General features: G+C 43.7%; 2 protein-coding genes across 3 annotated transcripts in view; one reads left to right on the plus strand and one right to left on the minus strand.

Moving 5' to 3' along the window:
* Positions 1-684: 684 nt before the first annotated feature.
* On the minus strand, positions 685-21,499 carry LOC106602827 (rho-related GTP-binding protein RhoG). Its single transcript, XM_014195732.2, has 4 exons — positions 21,349-21,499; positions 4,111-4,289; positions 2,832-3,002; positions 685-2,718 (listed from the first exon to the last, which is right to left on the minus strand). The coding sequence occupies exons 2-4, from the start codon at positions 4,237-4,239 to the stop codon at positions 2,407-2,409; spliced, it is 612 nt and encodes a 203-aa protein (XP_014051207.2). The 5' UTR covers positions 4,240-4,289; positions 21,349-21,499; the 3' UTR covers positions 685-2,406.
* The window catches only part of LOC106602826 (stromal interaction molecule 1), a 105,773-nt gene continuing 104,564 nt past the window's right edge, over positions 20,592-21,800 (plus strand). Inside the window, exon 1 of one of the 2 annotated variants that reach the window (XM_014195730.2) lies at positions 20,592-20,684. In XM_014195730.2, the coding sequence (XP_014051205.2) occupies positions 20,629-20,684 (56 nt within the window). In that variant the 5' untranslated portion in view covers positions 20,592-20,628. The remainder of the gene's footprint in view (positions 20,685-21,800) is intronic. The other variant, XM_045716807.1, reaches the window with a different exon arrangement.

Here is a 21,800-nt window from a genome sequence, read left to right on the forward strand (position 1 = left end):
AGAGGTGGGGAAAGAGGAGAGAGGAGGAAAGGAACAGGGAGTGGAGGCAGAGGGTAGGAGAACAAGGGAAAGGAGGGGGAAGGAAAGAGGAGGAAAGGAACAGGGAGTGGAGGCAGAGGGTAGGAGAACAGGGGAAAGGAGGGGGAGGAAAGAGGAGGGGAGAAGAGCGGATGAAAGGGGGGGAGGGTGGTCTGTAAAGATTCCACTGCTGGAATGGTCTGGAAGGTATACAGGCAGACAGGAAGTGAGGGAGGAAGTGGAAATGGCTCCCTGTCTCATTGTGAACCTCAGTAGAAGGATTACTTCCTATAGTAAAGAGACTGGACTCAAGCTGTGTCTAACCTGAAGGCTAACTCAGGGCTAACTCCATTTATCCTGAATGAAGTGTCTGAGCCATGAAGACCAATGAAATCAGATACCCTCCCTTTCGCAAAGATTGTGTCATTATCCCCTTCACTTGAGGAAGACAATTGGTTAAATATTATATTAATAAAATGTTGTATTGTGTGTAAATATATATTTTTTTAACACCTATGACGACACATTTAGTAATGATAGTACTTGCTTTCCAAACTGTATGTTTTTTGTGCAATTGTATTTTGAAATGTGCGAAAGGCAACCAACTATAGACATAATCCATAGATGGCAGTTCCCATTCAAGTGAAGACGGGCAGCTGTTGCTAGTGTATGTAGCCTCTGTCGAGTCCCCAACAACTGGATGTTCTGGTTTTCAGGGGAAATGGAAAGAGAGCCTGTGGCGCAACTTCCGCTTTCAGACATTAGTAACAGCACGACACCCCATCTTAACACCTCCTCCACATTTACTGGATTGGTTGAAAGGTGCAGAAAAGGACAGTTTATTGTCTTCTTGTCGAGACCAGTATGTAGGGGATCTAGTTTCAGGTGTTTCTTTTACGCCTGCTGTGTTAGGTTACCATGAGTGTAACAGTCAAATTGCCAGGGTTAGAGGTTCCAAAACCCTACTATAGATTATATGTCTATGGCCGCAACGCAACAAGCTGTTCTACAGATAGAAGGTGCTCGTGGATTGATGAGCACACAAAAGCACAACAAAAGTAGCATTAACGATAAGTAATAAAATAAAGATGGCACTTCTAAAAGCCTATTTCACACCATAGCCTGCTGAATTTGCAAGATAGTTTTTTAATTTCATTTCGATTTCGGCACAAATAAAAATGTGGCACTGATTCCCCCATAGATTGATGTTTCAGCATTGTCTCAATGAAGTGTTTGGCACTCGACTAGTCATGTGCGACATGCACGCGCAGTAACCAGCCTGCAAGAGTTAGCGGCAGGCGGACGAGCAATATCCACCATAGTAGTACGAGCCTGATCTGGAATGTGAAGCTAACTGAAGTAGGCTAGCTTTATAAAAGCCTGATTTGGAATGTGAAGCTAACCGAAGCTGGCTAGCTTTATAAAAGCCTGATCTGGAATGTGAAGCTAACTGAAGTAGGCTAGCTTTATAAAAGCCTGATCTGGAATGTGAAGCTAACTGAAGCTGGCTAGCTTTATAAAAGCCTGATCTGGAATGTGAAGCTAACTGAAGCTGGCTAGCTTTATAAAAGCCTGATCTGGAATGTGAAGCTAACGGAAGCTGGCTAGCTTTATAAAAGCCTGATCTGGAATGTGAAGGTAACTGAAGCTGGCTAGCGTCATAAAAGCCTGAGTAGATCCAGCTTGTTTCGTAGTATACAACTCAGGAGGGGATATGATATAAGGGAAGATATGAAGGAAGATCAGCGGTCGTGGAAGAAAGGAAAAAAGGTTTCACAACTTTTGGGACACAAACTCTCAGCCTCCCAGCTTCATCTGTGACCTCTAACCTCTGGCCTGAACAGAGGCAGTCAGCGTCAACACACAGGAAACATTTTTGATTTACAAACAAACAAATATTAAAGGCTCTTTTCTGGGAAGTGAAAGAGGCATGGCTCATCATGATATTTCTCAATATGCTTTACATATGCTTTAGTTGGGTTTCTACTGAGCTCTAATGCTGGAATAAGAGGAAAAGAGACGAGGGTCAAGGGGTGGGAAGAGAAAGTAGGCGCCACCATTACAGACCAATCAGTCTCTGGTAAAGCCGTTGAGTGACACTGCTCTGGCCTATCAGAACTGCCCAAGTGTCCATGATAACAGACCACTGTAATTCGTCATTTGCAGAGTGCAGTTGCCCCTCCCTCTTCCCAATAGTAAGGCTCGTCGGTCACTGGGGGAAAAGAGAATACTGTTCTCCTGTCATATTTACATGTAACTGAATTATTCTACCATAGTCATGTACATTCCTATTATTTCCATTGTTGTAGTAAGTAAGTTTTTCAGTTTCAACTGCCCACCCCCTTCTGTCTCTTCATCTAGCTAGCCACCCTTCTTTCCTCTCTCTTTTTACACCTCCTCTCTCTCCCTCTGTCCCACTGCCCCCCCCAGTAGCCTACAGGACCTCTTGCTGGTGGTGTGCTGGGGGTTGAGGAAGGCTCGGACGGCCTCAGCGAACACCTCTTTGATCCCATCCTGGTTGAGGGCGGAACACTCCAGGTAGCGGGCGGCTTGGATCTGACGGGCTAGTCCCGCCCCCTGGTGATGAGTGACAGGAGATTGGCTCTGCTCCTTCAGCTTGCGCTGGGTCTCCTCGTCGTTACGCAGGTCGCTCTTAGTGCCTACCAGGAGGACAGGCACACCGGGGCAGTGGTGGGTCACCTGTGGGTGCACACACATACATCTGTAAACACACAGACATTTACACACAAGCATGCACACACACACACACACAACAAGATGTAATAAACCCACAGACAAACACACACACTGACCTCTGGGTGCCACTTGTGCTTGACGTTCTCATAGGAAGCGGGGCTGGAGATGGAGAAGCAGATGATGAAGATGTTGGTCTGAGGGTAGGACAGGGTCCTCAGGCGGTCGTACTCCTCCTGACCCGCCGTGTCCCACAGGTTCAGACTGATGGAGCGCCCGTCTACTGTCACCTAAAACACACACAGGGGTAAGACACACACACACAGGGACGTAAACGCATACACAGGGGTAAGAACACACACACACACAGGGGTAAGAACACACACACAGGGGTAAGACACACACACACACAGGGGTAAGAACACACACACAGGGGTAGGAACACACACACACAGAAACACAGGGGTAAGAACACACACACAGGGATGTAAACACATACACAGGGGTAAGAACACACACAGAAACACAGGGGTAAGAACACACACACAGAAACACAGAAACACAGGGGTAAGAAAACACACAGGGGTAAGAACACACACACAGAAACACAGGGGTAAGAACATACACACAGGGGTGAGAACACACACACAGAAACACAGGGGTAAGAAAACACACACAGAAACACAGGGGTAAGAACACACACACAGGGGTAAGAACACACACACAGAAACACAGGGGTAAGAACACACACACAGAAACACAGGGGTAAGAACACACGCACAGAAACACAGGGGTAAGAACACACACACAGGGGTAAGAACACACACACAGAAACACAGGGGTAAGAACACACACACAGAAACACAGGGGTAAGACACACACACAGGGGTAAGAACACACACAGAAACACAGGGGTAAGACACACACACACAGGGGTAAGAACACACACAGAAACACAGGGGTGAGACACACACACACAGGGGTAAGAACACACACAGAAACACAGGGGTAAGACACACACACACAGGGGTAAGAACACACACAGAAACACGGGTGAGACACACACACACAGGGGTAAGAACACACACAGAAACACAGGGGTGAGACACACATACAGGGGTAAGAACACACACAGAAACACAGGGGTGAGACACACACACACAGGGGTAAGAACACACACAGAAACACAGGGGTAAGACACACACACACACAGGGGTAAGAACAGACAGGTGTATGATACATACACAGGGACATAAACGCACACACAGGGAAGTAAAAACAAACACTGGGAAGTAAATAGACACACACACATGGAACAGTCACATGTAGGCAGGTATAAATATACCCACCCACACATGTAATAACACATACATACACAAACAAACACATACACAGTACCTGGCTGCTATAATTGTCAAACACGGTGGGTATATATTCCTTAGGGAAGGCTCCGGTTGTGTAGGAGATGAGCAGACAGGTCTTCCCTACAGCACCGTCGCCCACCACTACACACTTAATGCTCTGCATGCCTGCTGTGCTGCCGACCCTTCAACTCTCACCTCTCACCCCTCAGCAACCTGATGGAACACACAGACATACCACACACTTAGGTCCCATTCTATTTTGGTTCCCCTAGCCCAGTGTTTCCCAATCCTGGTCGACATTGTGCACCTCTTAGGGTTCCCAGTACCAGGATTGGGAAACACTACTCTAGCCCCTACTAGCTGATTTCATTTGCATAGAGAGATTTGCATAGGAAGATTGGATGGGTGAAAGTACTGTATCGTGGGGGGTTGCAGATCATACTTATATACCTACGTATCAGTAAACAGCTGAGGGTTAGAGGACTGTAAAGGAACCAGACATGAAGGGACGGTTTTCCCAGACACAGATTAAGCCTTGTCCTGGACTAAAAAGCATTTTCAATAGAGATTCTTTATTGAGCATGTTTTTTAGTCCAGGACAAAGCGGAAACAGACACCAAGGGAGACAAGAGAGAAAGAGACATACAGAGAAACAGACAGAGATAGAGTCATGTAATTTAGTATTATTGCTACTATTCTTATTGTTGTAGCTGTTGTTTTCATAATTGTTATGTGTATCACTTCGCTTTGGAGACATTGACATTGTCAGTCATGCTACTAAAGCATATTGAATTTGAATTTAAATATGAAAGAGAGAGAGAGAGACAGAGAGACAGACAGACAGACAGACAGACAGACAGACAGACAGACAGACAGACAGACAGACAGACAGACAGACAGACAGACAGACAGACAGACAGACAGACAGACAGACAGATAGTGAGAAAAAGAGAACAGACACAAAGAGAGACAGGAACAGACAGAGAGACAGAGAGATAGAGAGAGACTGAGACAGAGAGACAGACACAGTGAGACAGACAGACAGAGATATAAAGAAAGAGAACAGACACAAAGAGAGACAGGAACAGACAGAGAGATAGAGAGAGACTGAGACAGAGAGACAGAGACAGACACAGTGAGACAGAGAGAGAAATAGACAGAGACCAAGACAGACAGAGAGAGAGAGAGAAAGAGAACAGACACAAAGAGAGACAGACACAGACCGAGAGAGACAGTCGGAAATGAAGAGTACACAAGGAAACGGGATCCAAACAAAACAGAGATGTTATCCTGGGTTCAGCCAATGGCCTTCAGCTCTATGGATCACACAAACACACATACTGAGCAACATCCTACCATAGAGAGCAAACGTATAAAATAGAATGATTTACTTTACATGAGATACAGACTCATGTCTATCTCTCTCTTGTTATGTCTGTATGTTTCTGTCTCTATCTACCTCTCTTCTCATCTCCCTCTCGCTCTCCTTCTCTATCTCTGTATTTTTCTCTCACCCCCTCATCTCTCTCTCTCTCTCTCTCTCTCTCTCTCGTCCAGATGTTTAGATACAGTGACTCCACCCAGACTCCAGGGAAACAGGCAGTCAGCCCCACCTCCACTTGGGGTGTGACCCACTGAGGTCACTGTAGCCTGCAGACCAATCAGAACAGCCTTTATGGCTGGGGTTTCATGCCTGTCAATCACTATCCACTAGGCGGGACCCTGGCCCACTGGTCTTCTGCCAATCATGTGGAGAAGGGTTACGTTTCCCCATAATGCTGATCTAAGGTCAGTTCTGCAATTTTCCCACTAATTGGTTGCATCCCAAATGTCACCTATTCCCTATACAGTGCACTACTTTTGACCAGAGCCCTGTGAGCTTTTTTACTATGCGGCCCTAACTCATCAAAAGTATTCACCCCCTTGGTGTTTTTCCTATTTTGTTGCATTACAACCTGTAATTTAAATGGATTTTTATTTGGATTTCATGTAATGGACATACACAAAATAGTCCAAATTGGTGAAGTGAAATGAAAAAAATTCCTTAAAAAAAAAATGCGAAAAAAATAAATAAACGAAAAATGCATATGTATTCACCCCTTTGCTATGAAGTCCCTAAATAAGATCTGGTGCAACCAATTACCTTCAGAAGTCACATAATTAGTTAAATAAAGTCCACCTGTGTGTAATCTAAGTGTCACATGATCTGCCACATGATCTCAGTATATATACACCTGTTCTGAAAGGCCCCAGACTCTGCAACAGCACTAAGCAAGGGGCACCACCAAGCAAGCGGCACTATGAAGACAAAGGAGCTCTCCGAACAGGTCAGGGACAAAGTTGTGGAGAAGTACAGATCAGGATTGGGTTATAAAAAATATCCCACGGAGCACCATTAAATCCATTATTCAAAAATGGAAAGAATATGGCACCACAACAAACCTGCCAAGAGAGGGCCGCCCACCAAAACTCACGGACCAGGCAAGGAGGGCATTAATCAGAGAGACATCAAAGAGACCAAAGATAACCCTGAAGGAGCTGCAAAGCTCCACAACTAAGATTGGAGTATCTGTCCATAGGACCACTTTAAGCCGTACACTCCACAGAGCTGGGCTTTATGGAAGAGTGTCCAGAAAAAAATAAGCAAACACTTTTGTGTTCGCCAAAAGGCATGTGGGAGACTTCCCAAACATATGGAAGAAGGTACTCTGGTCAGATGAGACTAAAATTTAGTTTTTGGGCCATCAAGAAAAACGTTATGTCTGGTGCAAACCCAACACCTCTCATCACCCCGAGAACGCCATCCCCACAGTGAAGCATGGTGGTGGCAGCATCATGCTGTGGGGGTGTTTTTCATTGGCAGGGACTGGGAAACTGGTCAGAATTTAAGGAATGATGGATGGCGCTAAATACAGGGTTTCTTGAGGGAAACCTGTTTCAGTCTTCCAGAGATTTGAGACTGGGACGGAGGTTCACCTTCCAGCAGGACAATGACCCTAAGCATATTGCTAAAGCAACACTCGAGTGGTTTAAGGGGAAACATTTAAATGTCTTGGAATGGCCTAGTCAAAGCACAGACCTCAATCCAATTGAGAATCTGTGGTGACTTAAAATTGCTGTACAACTTGAAGGAGCAGTTTTTCCTTGAAGAATGGGCAAAAATCCCAGTGGCTAGATGTGCCAAGCTTATAGAGACATACCCCAAGAGACTTGCAGGTGTAATTGCTGCAAAAGGTGGCTCTACAAAGTATTGAATTTGGGGGGGTGAATAGTTATGCACGCCCAAGTTTTCTTTTTTTTAATTATTTCTTGTTTGTTTCACAAAAAAATATATTTTGCATCTTCAAAGTGGTAGGAATGTTGTGTAAATCTAATGATACAAACCCTCCAAAAAAATCTATTTTAAATTCTAGGTTCTAAGGCAACAAAATAGGAAATATGCCAAGGGGGTGAATACTTTCGCAAGCCACTGTATATGGGTGATTCTACAGAAGTGGTGCAAATTACAGTTCCACCCCAAATGTAGAAAATCTATTTACATCATGATATCTTCTAATTCAATAAAAGGCAATAACAAACATATTGTTAAATTAATATAGGTCAAAGTCATTGTTAAAACACCTATTCTATTGAGAGGTGGCTGTCCCAAACCTTCATGTTAAATGTTTTTTAACAGTATTATTTCAATAGAACATGTTGAGTTCTTCTATTATTACATTGAAAAAGGTCCCCCCCCACACCAAATAAAAATAAAAACCCAGACTCCTAAACTTCATGTTAAAAATGTTTAACACTATTATTTAAATGGAAGATGTTGAGTTCTTCTATTATTACATTGAAAGATAATGATCTAATCAGTAGATTTGTTTATTTTCAAACATCTTTCTCTAAAAAATGCTGTCCCACCGAAACACACATATTTAAAGACTGTAGAATATATCCAGTGTAACGGTTGTCTAAAGGAGTAGACCAAGGTGCAGCGTGGTATGTGTTCATCTTGATATTTATTTTAACTCTGAACACTTAAACAAAATAACAAACAATGGAAACCGACCGTCACGTCTTGCAGGCTTTACAAAGCAGTACAAAACTCAAGGAGGGAAAGGGCTGCCTAAGTATGGTTCCCAATCAGAGACAACGATAGGCAGCTGCCTCTGATTGGAAACCATACCTGGCCAAAACATAGAAATATAAACCATAGAATGCCCACCCCACACCCTGACTTAACAAAATAGAGAAATAAACCGTCTCTCTCAGATCAGGGCGTGACATCCAGCATTGTAGAACATCCTGCTGGTCATCACTCATATCAACACCATTATCCCAGAAACCCTAGACCCGCTTCAATTTGCATATCGCCCCAATAGATCCACAGACTCCACACTGCCCTTTCCCACCTGGACAAAAGGAACACCTATGTGAGAATGCTATTCATTAACTACAGCGCAGCGTTCAACACTATAGGACCCTGGGACTTAACACCTCCCTCTGCAACTGGATCCTGGACTTCCTGACGGGTCGCCCCCAGGTGGTAAAGGTAGGTAACAACACATCCGCCACGTTGATCCCTCAGGGTTGCGTGCTCAGTCCCCTCCTGGCATGACTCCAAAACCATCATTAAGTTTGCAGATGACACAACAGTGGTAGGCCTGATCACCGACAACAATGAGACAGCCTTTAGGGAGGAGGTCAGAGACCTGGCCATGTGGTGCCAGGACAATAACCTCTCCGTCAACGTGAACAAGACCAAGGAGATGATTGTGGACTACAGGAAAAAGAGGACAGCCACATTCTCATCGACGTGGCTGTAGTGGAGCAGGTTGTGAGCTTCAAGTTCCTTGGTGTCCACATCAACAACAAACTATCATGGGCCAAACACACTAACACAGTCGTGAAGGGGGCACAGCAAAGCCTATACCCCCTCAGGAGACTGAAAATATTTGGCATGGGTCCTCAGATCCTCAAAAAGTTCTACAGCTGCACCATCGAGAGCATCCTGACTGGTTGCATCACCGCCTGGTATGGCAACTGCTCGGCCTCTGACCGCAAGGCACTACAGAGGGTAGTGCGTACAGCCCAGTACATCACTGCGGCCAAGCTTCCTGCCATCCAGGACCTCTATACCAGGCGGTGTCCGAGGAAGGCCCTAAAAATTGTCCAAAACTCCAGCCACCCTAGTCATAGACTGTTCTCTCTGCTGCTGCATGGAAAGCGGTACCGGAGCTCCAAGTCTAGGTCCAAGAGACTTCTAAACAGCTTCTACCCTGACTCCTGAACAGCTAATCAAAGGGCTACCCAGACTATTTGCATTGCCACCCCATCTTTTACGCTGCTGCTACTTTCAGTTTATTATCAATGCATAGTCACTTTAACTCTAACTACATGTACATATTACCTCAATTACCTCGATTAACCGGTGCCCCCGCACATTGACTCTGTACCGGTACCCTCTGTATATAGCCTCGCTATTATTATTTTACTGCTGCTATTTAATTATTTGTTACTTTTATTCAATTGTTTCTACTTACCTATTTGTTACTTAACACTTTTTTTCTTAAAACTGCTTTATTGGTTAAGGGCTTGTAAGTAAGCATTTCACCTGTTGTATTCGCCGCATGTGACAATAAAAGTTTGATTAACTAACATGGGCTAGGTGATCTGGACATTTCTGACAAGTTATAAATAGCTGTCTAAGGTATGCAACGGCTAACATGACAAGCACTAATTTCAAATTACACCTTGTGCTCTACTATTACAACTGTCAAGAGTAAGTTTAAAGTCCCTCCCGACCCCACAGATTGAGAACCACTGATCTAAAGTACGGTTTTGTGACAAAAATATACACTACATGACCAAAAGTATGTAGACACCTGCTCATCCAACAACTCATTTCAACATCATGGGCATTAGTATTAGAGGTCGACCGATTAATCGGAATGGCCGATTAATTAGGGCCGATTTGAAGTTTTCATAACAATCGGTAATCGGTATTTTTGGCCACCGATTTGCCGAATTTTTTATTTATTTATTTATTTTTGTATTTTTTTTGTATTTCAATTTTTTTTTTTACACCTTTATTTAACTAGGCAAGTCAGATTAAGAACACATTCTTATTTACAATGATGGCCTAGAAACGGGGGTTAACTGCCTTGTTCAGGGGGGATTAGTTTTTGCAACCTTCGGTTACCAGTCCAACGCTCTAACCACCTGCCTTACATTGCACTCCACAAGGATTAACAGGCTGACTACCTGTAACGCGAGGGTAGCAAGAAGCAAAGGTAAGTTGCTAGCTAGCATTAGACTTATAAAAAACAATCAATCTTAACATAATCACTAGTTAACTACACATGGTTGATGATATTACTAGTTTATCTAACGTGTCCTGCGTTGCATATGATCAATGCGGTACCTGTTAATTTTCATTGAATCACAGCCTACTTCGACAAACGGGTGTTGATTTAACAAGCACATTTGCGAAAAAAGTACTGTCGTTGCACCAATGTACTTAACCATAAACATCAATGCCTAGCAGGAATATTTAGACTTAGTCACCCGTTAGATAAAATACGGAACGGTTCCGTATGTCACTGAAAGAAAAAAACGTTTGTTTTCGAGATGATAGGTTCCAGATTCATTTACATTTTACATACGCTCTTATCCAGAGCAACTTACAGTAGTGAATGCATACATTTCATAAAAACATTTTTCTTCCCCCCCTATACTGGCCCCCTGTGGGAAACGAACCCACAACCCTGGCGGTGCAAACACCATGCTCTACCAACTGAGCCACAGGGAAGACACACAAATACACAAATCTCATTACAGAGACATTAGTATACATCCAACATGACAAGATTCGACCATATTAATGACCCAAGGCTCATATTTCTGTGTGTTTATTATATTATAATTAAGTCTATGATTTGATAGAGTAGTCTGACTGAGCGGTGGTAGGCAGCAGCAGGCTCGTAAGCATTCATTCAAACAGCCCTTCGCTGTGCTTCAAGCATTGCGCTGTTTATGACTTCAACCTGGGTGGGTATAATTTGTGGAACGTTCCAACAGGAATCTATTCCAAAAACTTCGTAAATAACAAGGTTTCCAAAAAACAACGCATACAAAGTTGTATAGCGGCAGAATAAGATACCGGGTAGGGAGTGGTCTATTTCATAGCGTTTTTCACTCATCACGTTTATTCCAAAAAATGTCTGTCCCCACATGTCTGTTTGCCTATGGACAAACATTAAGAATAAGCTACGTGATGAGTTGATGCCTATTCGGCAGCTAGTTAGCTAGGTTTGTATGCGTTGCTACTTTGTATGCGTTGTTGGTTGGCAACCTTTTACTTTACGGTTTTTGGAACAGATTCCTGTTGGAACGTTCCACAAATTATACCCACCCCTTCAAGCCTATCAACTCCCAAGATTAGGCTGGTGTAACCGATGTGAAATGGCTAGCTAGTTAGCCGGGTGCACGCTAATAGCGTTTCAAACGTCACTCGCTCTGAGACTTGGAGTAGTTTTTTCCCTTCCTCTGCATGGGTAACGCTGCTTCGAGGGTGGCTGTTGTCGATGTGTTCCTGGTTTGAGCCCAGGTAGGAGCGAGGAGAGGGACGGAAGCTATACTGTTACACTGGCAATACTAAAGTGCCTATAAGAACATCCAATAGTCAAAGGTTTTTGAAATACAAATCGTATAGAGAGAAATAGTCCTATAATTCCTATAATAATATAATAACTACAACCTAAAACTTCTTACCTGGGAATATTGAAGACTCATGTTAAAAGGAACCACTAGCTTTCATATGTTCCCATGTTCTGAGCAAGGCCCTTAAACATTAGCTTTATTACATGGCACATATTGCACTTTTACTTTCTTCTCCAACACTTTGTTTTGCATTATTTAAAGCAAATTGAACGTGTTTCATTATTTATTTGAGGCTAAATTGATTTTATTGATGTATTATATTAAGTTAAAATAAGTGTTCATTCAGTATTGTTTTAATTGTCATTATAAAATAAAAATAATCGGCAGATTAATCGCTATCGGCTTTTTTGGTCCTCCAATAATCGGTATCGGTGTTGAAAAATCATAATCGGTCGACCTCTAATTAGTATGGAGTTGGTCCCCCTTTTGCTGCTATAACAGCCTCCACTCTTCTGGGAAGGCATTCCACTAGATGTTGGAACATTGCTGTGGGGACTTGCTGCGAGCATTAGTGAGCTCGGGCACTGACATTGGGCAATTAGGCATGGCTTGCAGTCGGCGTTCCAATTCATCCCAAAGGTGTTCGATAAGGTTGAGGTCAGGGCTCTGTGCAGGCCAGTCAAGTTCTTCCACACCGATCTCGACAAACCATTTCTGTATCAACCTCGCTTTGTGCACGGGGCATTGTCAAGCTGAAACAGGAAAGGGCCTTCCCCAAACTGTTGCCACAAAGATGGAAGCACAGAATCATCTAGAATGTCATTGTATGCTGTAGCAATAAGATTTCCCTTCACTGGAACTAAGGGGCCTATCCCGAACCATGAAAAACAGTCACAAACCATTATTCCTCCTCCACCAAACTTCACAGTTGGCACTCTGCATTCGGACAGGTAGCGTTGTCCTGGCATCCGCCAAAACAAGGTCGGACTGCCATGTGGTGAAGCGTGATTCATCACTCCAGAGAACACGTTTCAACTGCTCTAGAGTCCAATCACGTTTTTTGTAGGACTAGAAAAACATTTCTGGAATGTAAAATAATGATATTATCCAGTTAACAAGCTTTTAAAATAATCATTTTCGCTCCCTGTTCTGTGTCTGTTCCTTGTCTGTTTTTGGTTCTGTTTTCTTGAACCGGTTCCAACCATTACGTCTAACAATATAATTAATTAGATGTCAATCAATCAAGAAATTTCAGATTCTTACAATCAACATTGAACATTTTACAGAAAACAATAGAGATTACAATTCTCAAAATGAAATGTAAAGGTTTTGAAAATCAGGTTAAAAATTATGTTTTTACTATTTTGTTAATTTAGTATTCAAATACCATTTGTACAATGAATCTGTAATATTAATCAAAATGATCACTACTGTGCGGTTCTCCCTTTATTACAACTTTTTCACATTTCGCTAGTGACAAATTTGGTGGGGTGGTATGGAAATATTTCAAATACAGTGTGTGAGTAATATATATGTCTACCTGACATATGTTGGAAGACATGTGACCTGAAAGTTTGGGAAAAATAGGATATAAATTAGAAAAAAAATCTGCCCCCAATGTGCACTACTTCTGTAGAATGACCCATATAAGGAATAGGGTGCCATGTTAAAGAAGCTCACTCAGAAGCTCACACACCCTCCTCACCGCAGATTACAACTTCATCGAAAGAGGGAGATGAAAGGAGAAGTAAGACAGGACATTACTTTACCACTCCACTTCTTCCCTTACATGCTGACCACACTGCCCGCGTTGGGTGCGCGAGCGTTACAAAATAAATGTACACATACATATTATTCAATCATTTCATCCAAACTGTTCGCGCGCGTCAATGTGCGTCTGCATAGCCAGGCGCTAAAATAGAACTTGGTTCTATTTTTGATGCTTGAGGTGCTGCAAGTCCCGCCTCTCCAATCTCCTCATTAGTTTTTAGGAGCATATAACCACATGGGTGATTGAAAGCTGAACTGAGGTCCAGACTCCAGTCCAGTTGGTGGTGGTAATGCACCTTAAAGTTGGTTGCCAACCGCCATATAAAGTCCAAAGAAGGAGAAGAAGAAGAAGATAAAAAAAGAAGACTGAAGGAGGAGACTAGAATCTGTGGATTAATTGCCGGAGTAGAAGACCTTGTGCATTTCAGGTAAAATAACAAAGCAATGTTTATATCCCAGGACAAATTAGCTAGCAACAGCAAGCTAGCTAAATGGCCATGAATGTTTCATGCGTTTTGAACTGTCCCCAAATTAATATAAACTCAGCAAAAAAAGAAACGTCCCTTTTTCAGGACCCTGTCTTTCAAAGATAATTTGTAACAATCCAAATAACTTCACAGATCTTCATTGGAAAGGGTTTAAACACTGTTTCCCATGCTTGTTCAATGAACCATGAACAATTAATGAACATGCACCTGTGGAACGGTTGTTAAGACACTAACAGCTTACAGACGGTAGGCAATTAAGGTCACAGTTATGAAAACTTAGGACACTAAAGAGGCCTTTTACTGACTCTGAAAAACACCAAAAGAAAGATGACCAGGGTCCCTGCTCATCTGCATGAACGTACCTTAGGCATGCTGCAAGGAGGCATGAGGACTGCAGATGTGGCCAGGGCAATAAATTGCAATGTCCGTACTGTGAGACACCTAAGACAGCGTTACAGGGAGACAGGACGGACAGCTGAACGTCCTTGCAGTGGCAGACCATGTGTAACAACACCTACACAGGATCGGTACAACCGAACATCACACCTGCGGGACAGGTACAGGAGGGCAACAAACTGCCCGAGTTACACCAGGAACACACAATCCCTCCATCAGTGCTCAGACTGCTCGCAATAGGCTGAGAGAGGCTGGACTAAGGGCTTGTAGTCCTGTTATAAGGAAGGTCCTCACCAGACATCACCGGCAACAACGTCGCCGATGGGCACAGACCCACCGTCGCTGGACCAGACAGGACTGGCAAAAAGTGTACTGACGAGTTGCGGTTTTGTCTCACCAGGGGTGATGGTCAGGTTCGCGTTTATCGTCGAAGGAATGAGCATTACACCGAGGCCTGTACTCTGGAGCGGGATCGATTTGGAGGTGGAGGGTCCGTCATGGTCTGGGGCGGTTTTGTCTCACCAGGGGTGATGGTCAGGTTCGCGTTTATCGTCGAAGGAATGAGCATTACACCGAGGCCTGTACTCTGGAGCGGGATCGATTTGGAGGTGGAGGGTCCGTCATGGTCTGGGGCGGTGTGTCACAGCATCATCGGACTGAAATTGTTGTCATTGCAGGCAATCTCAACGCTGTGCTTTACAGGGAAGACATCCTCCTCCCTCATGTTTTACACTTCCTGCAGGCTCATCCTGACATGACCCTCCAGCATGATAATGCCACCAGCCATACTGCTCGTTCTGTGCGTGATTTCCTGTAAGACAGGAATGTCAGTGTTCTGCCATGGCCAGCAAAGAACCTGGATCTCAATCCCTTTAAGCTCGTCTGGGACCTGTTGGATCGGAGGGTGAGGGCCAGGGCCATTCCCCCCAGAAATGTCCGGGAACTTGCAGGTGCCTTGGTGGAAGAGTGGGGTAACATCTCACAGCAAGAACTGGCAAATCTGGTGCAGTCCATGAGGAGGAGATGCACTGCAATACTTAATGCAGCTGGTGGCCACACCAGATACTGACTGTTACTTTGATTTTGACCCCCCCCCCCTTTGTTCAGGGACACATTATTCCATTTCTGTTAGTCACATGTCTGTGGAACTTGTTCAGTTTATGTCTCAAATGTTGAATCTTATGTTCATACAAATATTTACACATGTTAAGTTTGCTGAAAATGAACGCAGTTGACAGTGAGAGGACGTTTATTTTCATGCTCAGTTTAGGTTGTCCAGAGTTTGTTTTGATATTTCAACCTGTGTTTCCTGATCGCGTCTGGTGTGGATGGACAAAATCAACACGCACACGATGATGCATGTGGATGCACGTTACTACCTGGTCTAGTCAGCATGCTGACCACACTGCCTGTGATGGGTGCGTGAGCGATGCAAAATAAATGTTATTCTGTCATGCCCTGATCTGTTTCACCTGTCCTTGTGCTTGTCTCCACCCCCTTCCCCATTATCCCCTGGGTATTTATACCTGTGTTTTCTGTCTGTCTGTTTTCCAGTTCATCTTGTTTGTTCAAGCCTACCAGCGTTTTGTCTCAGCTCCTGTTTTCCCTAGTCTCTCTTTTTCTCATCCTCCTGGTTTTTGACTCTTGCCTGACCCTGAGCCTGCCTGCCGTCCTGTACCTTTGCTCCACCTCTAGATTATCAACCCCTGCCTGCCTTGACCTGTCGTTTGCCTGCCCCTGTTGTTACAATAAACTTTGTTACTTCACAAAGTCTGCATTTGGGTCTTACCATGATTCCTGATATTATTCAATAATTTCATCCAAACTGCAAGTCCTGGCTTTCCCATCTCCTCACTGGTTTTTAGGAGCATATACCCACGTGGGTGATTGAAAGCAAATCTGAGGTCCACACTCCAAACCAGTTGGTGCTGGTAATGCATCTTAAAGTTGGTTGCCAACCGCCATGTAAAGTCCACAGAAGAAGAACAAGAATAATAAGAAGAACAAGACTGAAGGAGGAGAGATTACTAGAAACAAACTATGTTACCCCTTTTGTCTGTGGATTAATTGTCGGAGTAGAGAACACACGATTTGTGTGCTCGATATTATACAACTGTCAGTAACGGGTGGGGCTGAAATAGCCGAATCCACTAATTTGAAGGGGTGTCCACATACTTTTGTATTTATAGTGTAGTTGGTTCAGAGTTCATTTTGATATTTCAACCTGCGTGTCTTGATCACGTCTGGTGTGGATGGACAAAATCAACATGCACGCAATGGCGCACAAGGACCCACGCTCGTACCTGATCTAGTCAGCATGTTACACACTTTAACAGTCTCCAGCAGCACTACGCTACAGTCAGAGTGAGAGAGGGAAGGAAGGAGAGACCGAGAGATAGAGAGGACGCAGAGTGGAAAGAAGAGAGAAACAGAGGAGAATGAACATTCAGAGAGAGAGACACACAGCACTTTAGACTGGATATTAAAGTTACAGATTGTTCTTTTAAGGGCTGAACTGAAAGGCTTGTATTCACAGCAGCAACATATAACAAGCAGTGACAAAGGATGCATCCCAAATGGCACCCTAATATAGTGCCTATGGGTCCTGGTCAAAAATAGTGCAATATAAAGGGAATAAGGTAGAGACAGCGTGATGGTGGTATGCCTGTTAATGCTCACTTTTAAAGAACACGAGTCCAGGCACTACCACTTTGGTGTGTACTCAGTTTGGTGTATAATTGTGTGTGTGTGTGCGAGTGCGTGCGTGTGTGTGTGTGTGTGTGAAACTGGGGCCTTGCATTTACAAGCAAGGCCCCAGGAGAGTGAACTAGTGGTGTGAGAAAGTGAAACAGGAAGGGCTAGATGTCCTGAGGGACAGGCCTAGTTGGGTCGGTTGTCAGAGTCTACTCTATGAGCTGTGGGTTATCACGACAGCAATATGGTCATTTAGCAACCATTTACTCATCCAAAGTGACTAGCGGTTAAAGGGGCAATCCGGTATTCGAAAAACAACAATCAACAGTTGAAGTCAGAAGTTTACATACACCTTAGCCAAATATATTTAAACTCAGTTGAACAATTCCTGACATTTAATCCTAGTAAAAATTCCCTGTCTTAGGTCAGTTAGGATCACCACTATATTTTAAGAATGTGAAATGTCAGAATAATAGTAGAGAGAATGATTTATTTCAGCTTTTATTTCTTTCATCACATTCCCAGTGGATCAGAAGGTTACATACACTCAATTAGTATTTGGTAGCATTGCCTTTACATTGTTTAACTTGGGTCAAATGTTTCAGGTAGCCTTCCACAAGCTTCCAAAAATAAGTTGGGTGAATATTGGCTCATTCCTCCTGACAGAGCTGGTGTAACTGAGTCAGGTTTGTAGGCCTCCTTGCTCGCACACGCTTTTTCAGTTCTGCCCACAAATTATCTATAGGATTGAGGTCAGGGCTTTGTGATGGCCACTCCAATACCTTGACTTGGTTGTCCTTAAGCCATTTTGCCACAACTTTGGAAGTATGCTTGGGGTCATTGTCCATTTGGAAGACCCATTTGCGACCAAGCCTTAACTTCCTGACTGAAGTCTTGAAATGTTGCTTCAATATATCCACATAATTTTCCATCCTCATGATGCCATCTATTTTGTGAAGTGCACCAGTCCCTCCTGCAGCAAAGCACCCCCACAACATGATGCTGCCACCCCCGTGCATCACGTTTGGGATGGTGTTCTTCGGCTTTCAAGCCTCCCCCTTTTTCCTCCAAACATAACGGTGGTCATTATGGCCAAACAGTTCTATTTTTGTTTCATCAGACCAGAGAAAATGTCTCCAAAAAGTACGATCTTTGTCCCCGTGTGCAGTTGCAAACTGTGGTCTGGCTTTTTTATGGAGGTATTGGAGCAGTGGCTTCTTCCTTGCCGAGCGCCCTTTCAGGTTATGTCGATATAGGACTCGTTTTACTGTGGATATAGATACTTTTGTACCTGTTTCCTCCAGCATCTTCACAAGGTCCTTTGCTGTTGTTCTGGGATTGAGTTGCACTTTCGCACCAAAGTACGTTCATCTCTAGGAGACAACATGTCTCTTTCCTGAGCGGTATGATGGCTGTGTGGTCCCATGGTGTTTATACTTGCATACTATTGTTTGTACAGATGAACGTGGTACCTCCAGGTGAATTGAAATTGCTCCCAAGGATGTACCCGACTTGTGGAGGTCCACATTTTTTTTCTGAGGTCTTGGCTGATTTCTTTTGATTTTCCCATGATGTCAAGTAAAGAGGCACTGAGTTCGAAGTTAGGCCTTGAAATACATCCACAGGTACATCTTCAATTGACTCAAATTATGTCAATTAGCCTATCAGAAGCTTCTAAAGCCATGACATCATTTTCTGGAATTTTCCAAGCTGTTTAAAGGCACAGTCAACTTAGTGTATGTAAACTTCTGACCCACTGGAATTGTGATACAGCGAATTATAAGTGAAATAATCCGTCTGTAAACAATTGTTGGAAAAATGACTTGTGTCATGCACAAAGTAGATGTCCTAAGCGACTTGCCAAAACTATAGTTTGTTAACAAGAAATGTGTGAAGTGGTTGAAAAACTAGTTTTAATGACTCCAACCTAAGTGCATGTAAACTTCCGACTTCAACTGTATATACAAAGGTTATATATCATTTAAGTATGTACTTTATCTTGTATATGGCCCAGGCAGACATCAACTAGTTGGTGTGTATATGTTATAAGTGTGTTATAATGTGTTTATGAACACCTCTTGGTGGCTGTTAAAATCATTGAGGACTGAGCTGTCAGACAACCAGCTGTCCAAACACAGAACTCAATATTCCCTTCTTCCTTTCCTCCTTTCCTCTTTTCCTCCCTCCTTACCCCCCTCATTCCCTCACTCCTTCCTTCCCCACAAAAGGTTTCAGGTATCGAACCACACCTAACTGTCCGAGTAGAGAAAACACTAGTAAAGTATGAAAATACCACCACCACCATACTGAAATAGCAGGTATGTCCTCCTGTATATCTCCCTGTATTATTGGAGTATACAGAGAGAATATATATTGGAGGGTGGGTGGTGCAAGGAAAATGATTTATGGACATTTTGGTGGAAAGTCAGGCATTTCACTCTCAATTCTATTTCTACATAACATGAAACCATCAAACTGTGTGATTGTCTGAGGAACTATTCTATGAATGATTTCACATCTGTTTCTGGTGATAGGAGATGATACAGATGATTGAAAACCACACACACATGCACTCTCACGCACACACACACATGCACTCTCACACACACACACACACACACACACACACACACACACACACACACACACACACACACACACACACACACACACACACACACACACACACACACACAAACACCCCTAAACAACTGAATGTGGAAGACATGTCAACATTCTTAGGGAGTAGTTGGCCCCTCGATGAAGTACTTATGAGTAAAACACAATAACCTATAATCCCATGGCATAGACAAATAATAACATACCCTCCAAACTCATCATTAAGCTCGAGACCCTGGGTCTCGACCCGCCCTGTGCAACTAGGTCCTGGACTTCCTGACGGGCCGCCCCCAGGTGGTGAGGGTAGGTAACAACATCTCCACCCCGCTGATCCTCAACACTGGGTTCCCCACAAGCCCTCTCCTGTACTCCCTGTTCACCCACGACTGCGTGGCCACACACGCCTCCAACTCAATCATCAAGTTTGCAGACGACACTACAGTGGTAGGCTTGATTACCAACAACGACGAGACGGCCTACAGGGAGGAGGTGAGGGCCCTCGGAGTGTGGTGTCAGGAAAATAACCTCACACTCAATGTCAACAAAACAAAGGAGATGATCGTGGACTTCAGGAAACAGCAGAGGGAGCACCCCCCTATCTACATTGACGGGACAGTAGTGGAGAGGATGGAGAGTTTTAAGTTCCTCGGCATACACATCACGGACAAACTGAAATGGTCCACCCACACAGACAGCGTGGTGAAGAAGGCACAGCAGCGCCTCTTCAACCTCAGGAGGCTGAAGAAATTTGGCTTGTCACCAAAAAGACTCACACACTTTTACAGATGCACAATCGAGAGCATCCTGTCGGGCTGTATCACCGCCTGGTACGGCAGCTGCTCCGCCCATAACCGTAAGGCTCTACAGAGGGTAGTGAGGTCTGCACAACGCATCACCGGGTGCAAACTACCTGCCCTCCAGGACACCTACACCACCCGATGTCACAGGAAGGCCAAAAAGATAATCAAGGACAACAACCACCCGAGAAGGCAAGGTCAGTACAGGTGCATCAAAGCGGGGACAGAGAGACTGAAAAACAACTTCTATCTCAAGGCCATCAGACTGTTAAACAGCCACCACTAACATTGAGTGGCTGCTGCCAACATACTGACTCAAATCTCTAGCCACTTTATTAATGGAAAAATTGATTTATCACTAGCCACTTTATATATATAATGTTTACATACCCTACATTACTCATGTATATACTGTACTCTATAACATCTATTGCATCTTGCCTATGCAGTTCGGGCCATCACTCATTTATATATTTGTATGTACATATTCGTATTCATTCCTTTACACTTGTGTGTATAAGGTAGTTGTTGTGAAATTGTTAGGTTAGATTACTTGTTAGATATTACTGCATGGTCGGAACTAGAAGCACAAGCATTTCGCTACACTTGCATTAACATCTGCTAACCATGTATGTGACAAATACATTTGATTTGATTTTAAATGACAACGGAGAGGCTCCAGACAGAAAGCTGGACATCTCGGAGTCAAACCCTGTAGAGATTATGGGAAGCCAGACAAAGTTTGTTGTAGAATAACTCGCAGCATTAGGCTACGCTACACAGTTTAAAAGTTCTAGCAGTCCCAGCCTGTTGATTTCGGATGCGGTATAAAGTGTTAGGAGTCTTGGGTCAAAAACTCACCTAACATAGTCCTTCCTCCTCTCCTTCTCGGTGGCAGAATTGGTCGGACGGATCTTCGTTGTCTTGTGTTGTCAGTCGGGCGGGCGGGGTTGCGTTATGAAGGAAGTCGGTTCATTTGCGGAGAGGAGAGGAAGTGTATGAAACGGCTTTGGTGAAGTTTGAGGAAGTTTATTTGTTGGCGAATAGCCGCTGAGCTGCGGATGCGACTCTGACTGAGAACCATAGCTACAGTAGCCTAAGCGTACAATTGTTTTGACATCCTAATAAAAGTGATCATAAAGATTATATTTTGTAGGTAATTGCTCACACAATATATATATATAATTCGTTAAATACCATCTTTATGCATTTATAGCAGTTTTGCTCATTGTTATCCACAAAGAAAACAACATAAATAAAGTGTGTGTTCATTATAGTTAAATAGGATAGACATAGGCCCCTACATTTAACAG

This window comes from Salmo salar, chromosome ssa04 (assembly GCF_905237065.1).
Source record: "Salmo salar chromosome ssa04, Ssal_v3.1, whole genome shotgun sequence".
NCBI classification, from domain to species: domain Eukaryota; kingdom Metazoa; phylum Chordata; class Actinopteri; order Salmoniformes; family Salmonidae; genus Salmo; species Salmo salar.

Bases quoted from the DNA above. Each gene is read 5' to 3' on its own strand.
- LOC106602827 (XM_014195732.2), bottom strand. From the start codon at position 4,239: ATGCAGAGCATTAAGTGTGTAGTGGTGGGCGACGGTGCTGTAGGGAAG. The intron at 3,003-4,110 runs GTACTGTGTATG...TGTGTGTTTTAG, and splicing joins TTGACAATTATAGCAGCCAG to GTGACAGTAGACGGGCGCTC. The intron at 2,719-2,831 runs GTCAGTGTGTGT...GTGCACCCACAG, and splicing joins AGCACAAGTGGCACCCAGAG to GTGACCCACCACTGCCCCGG.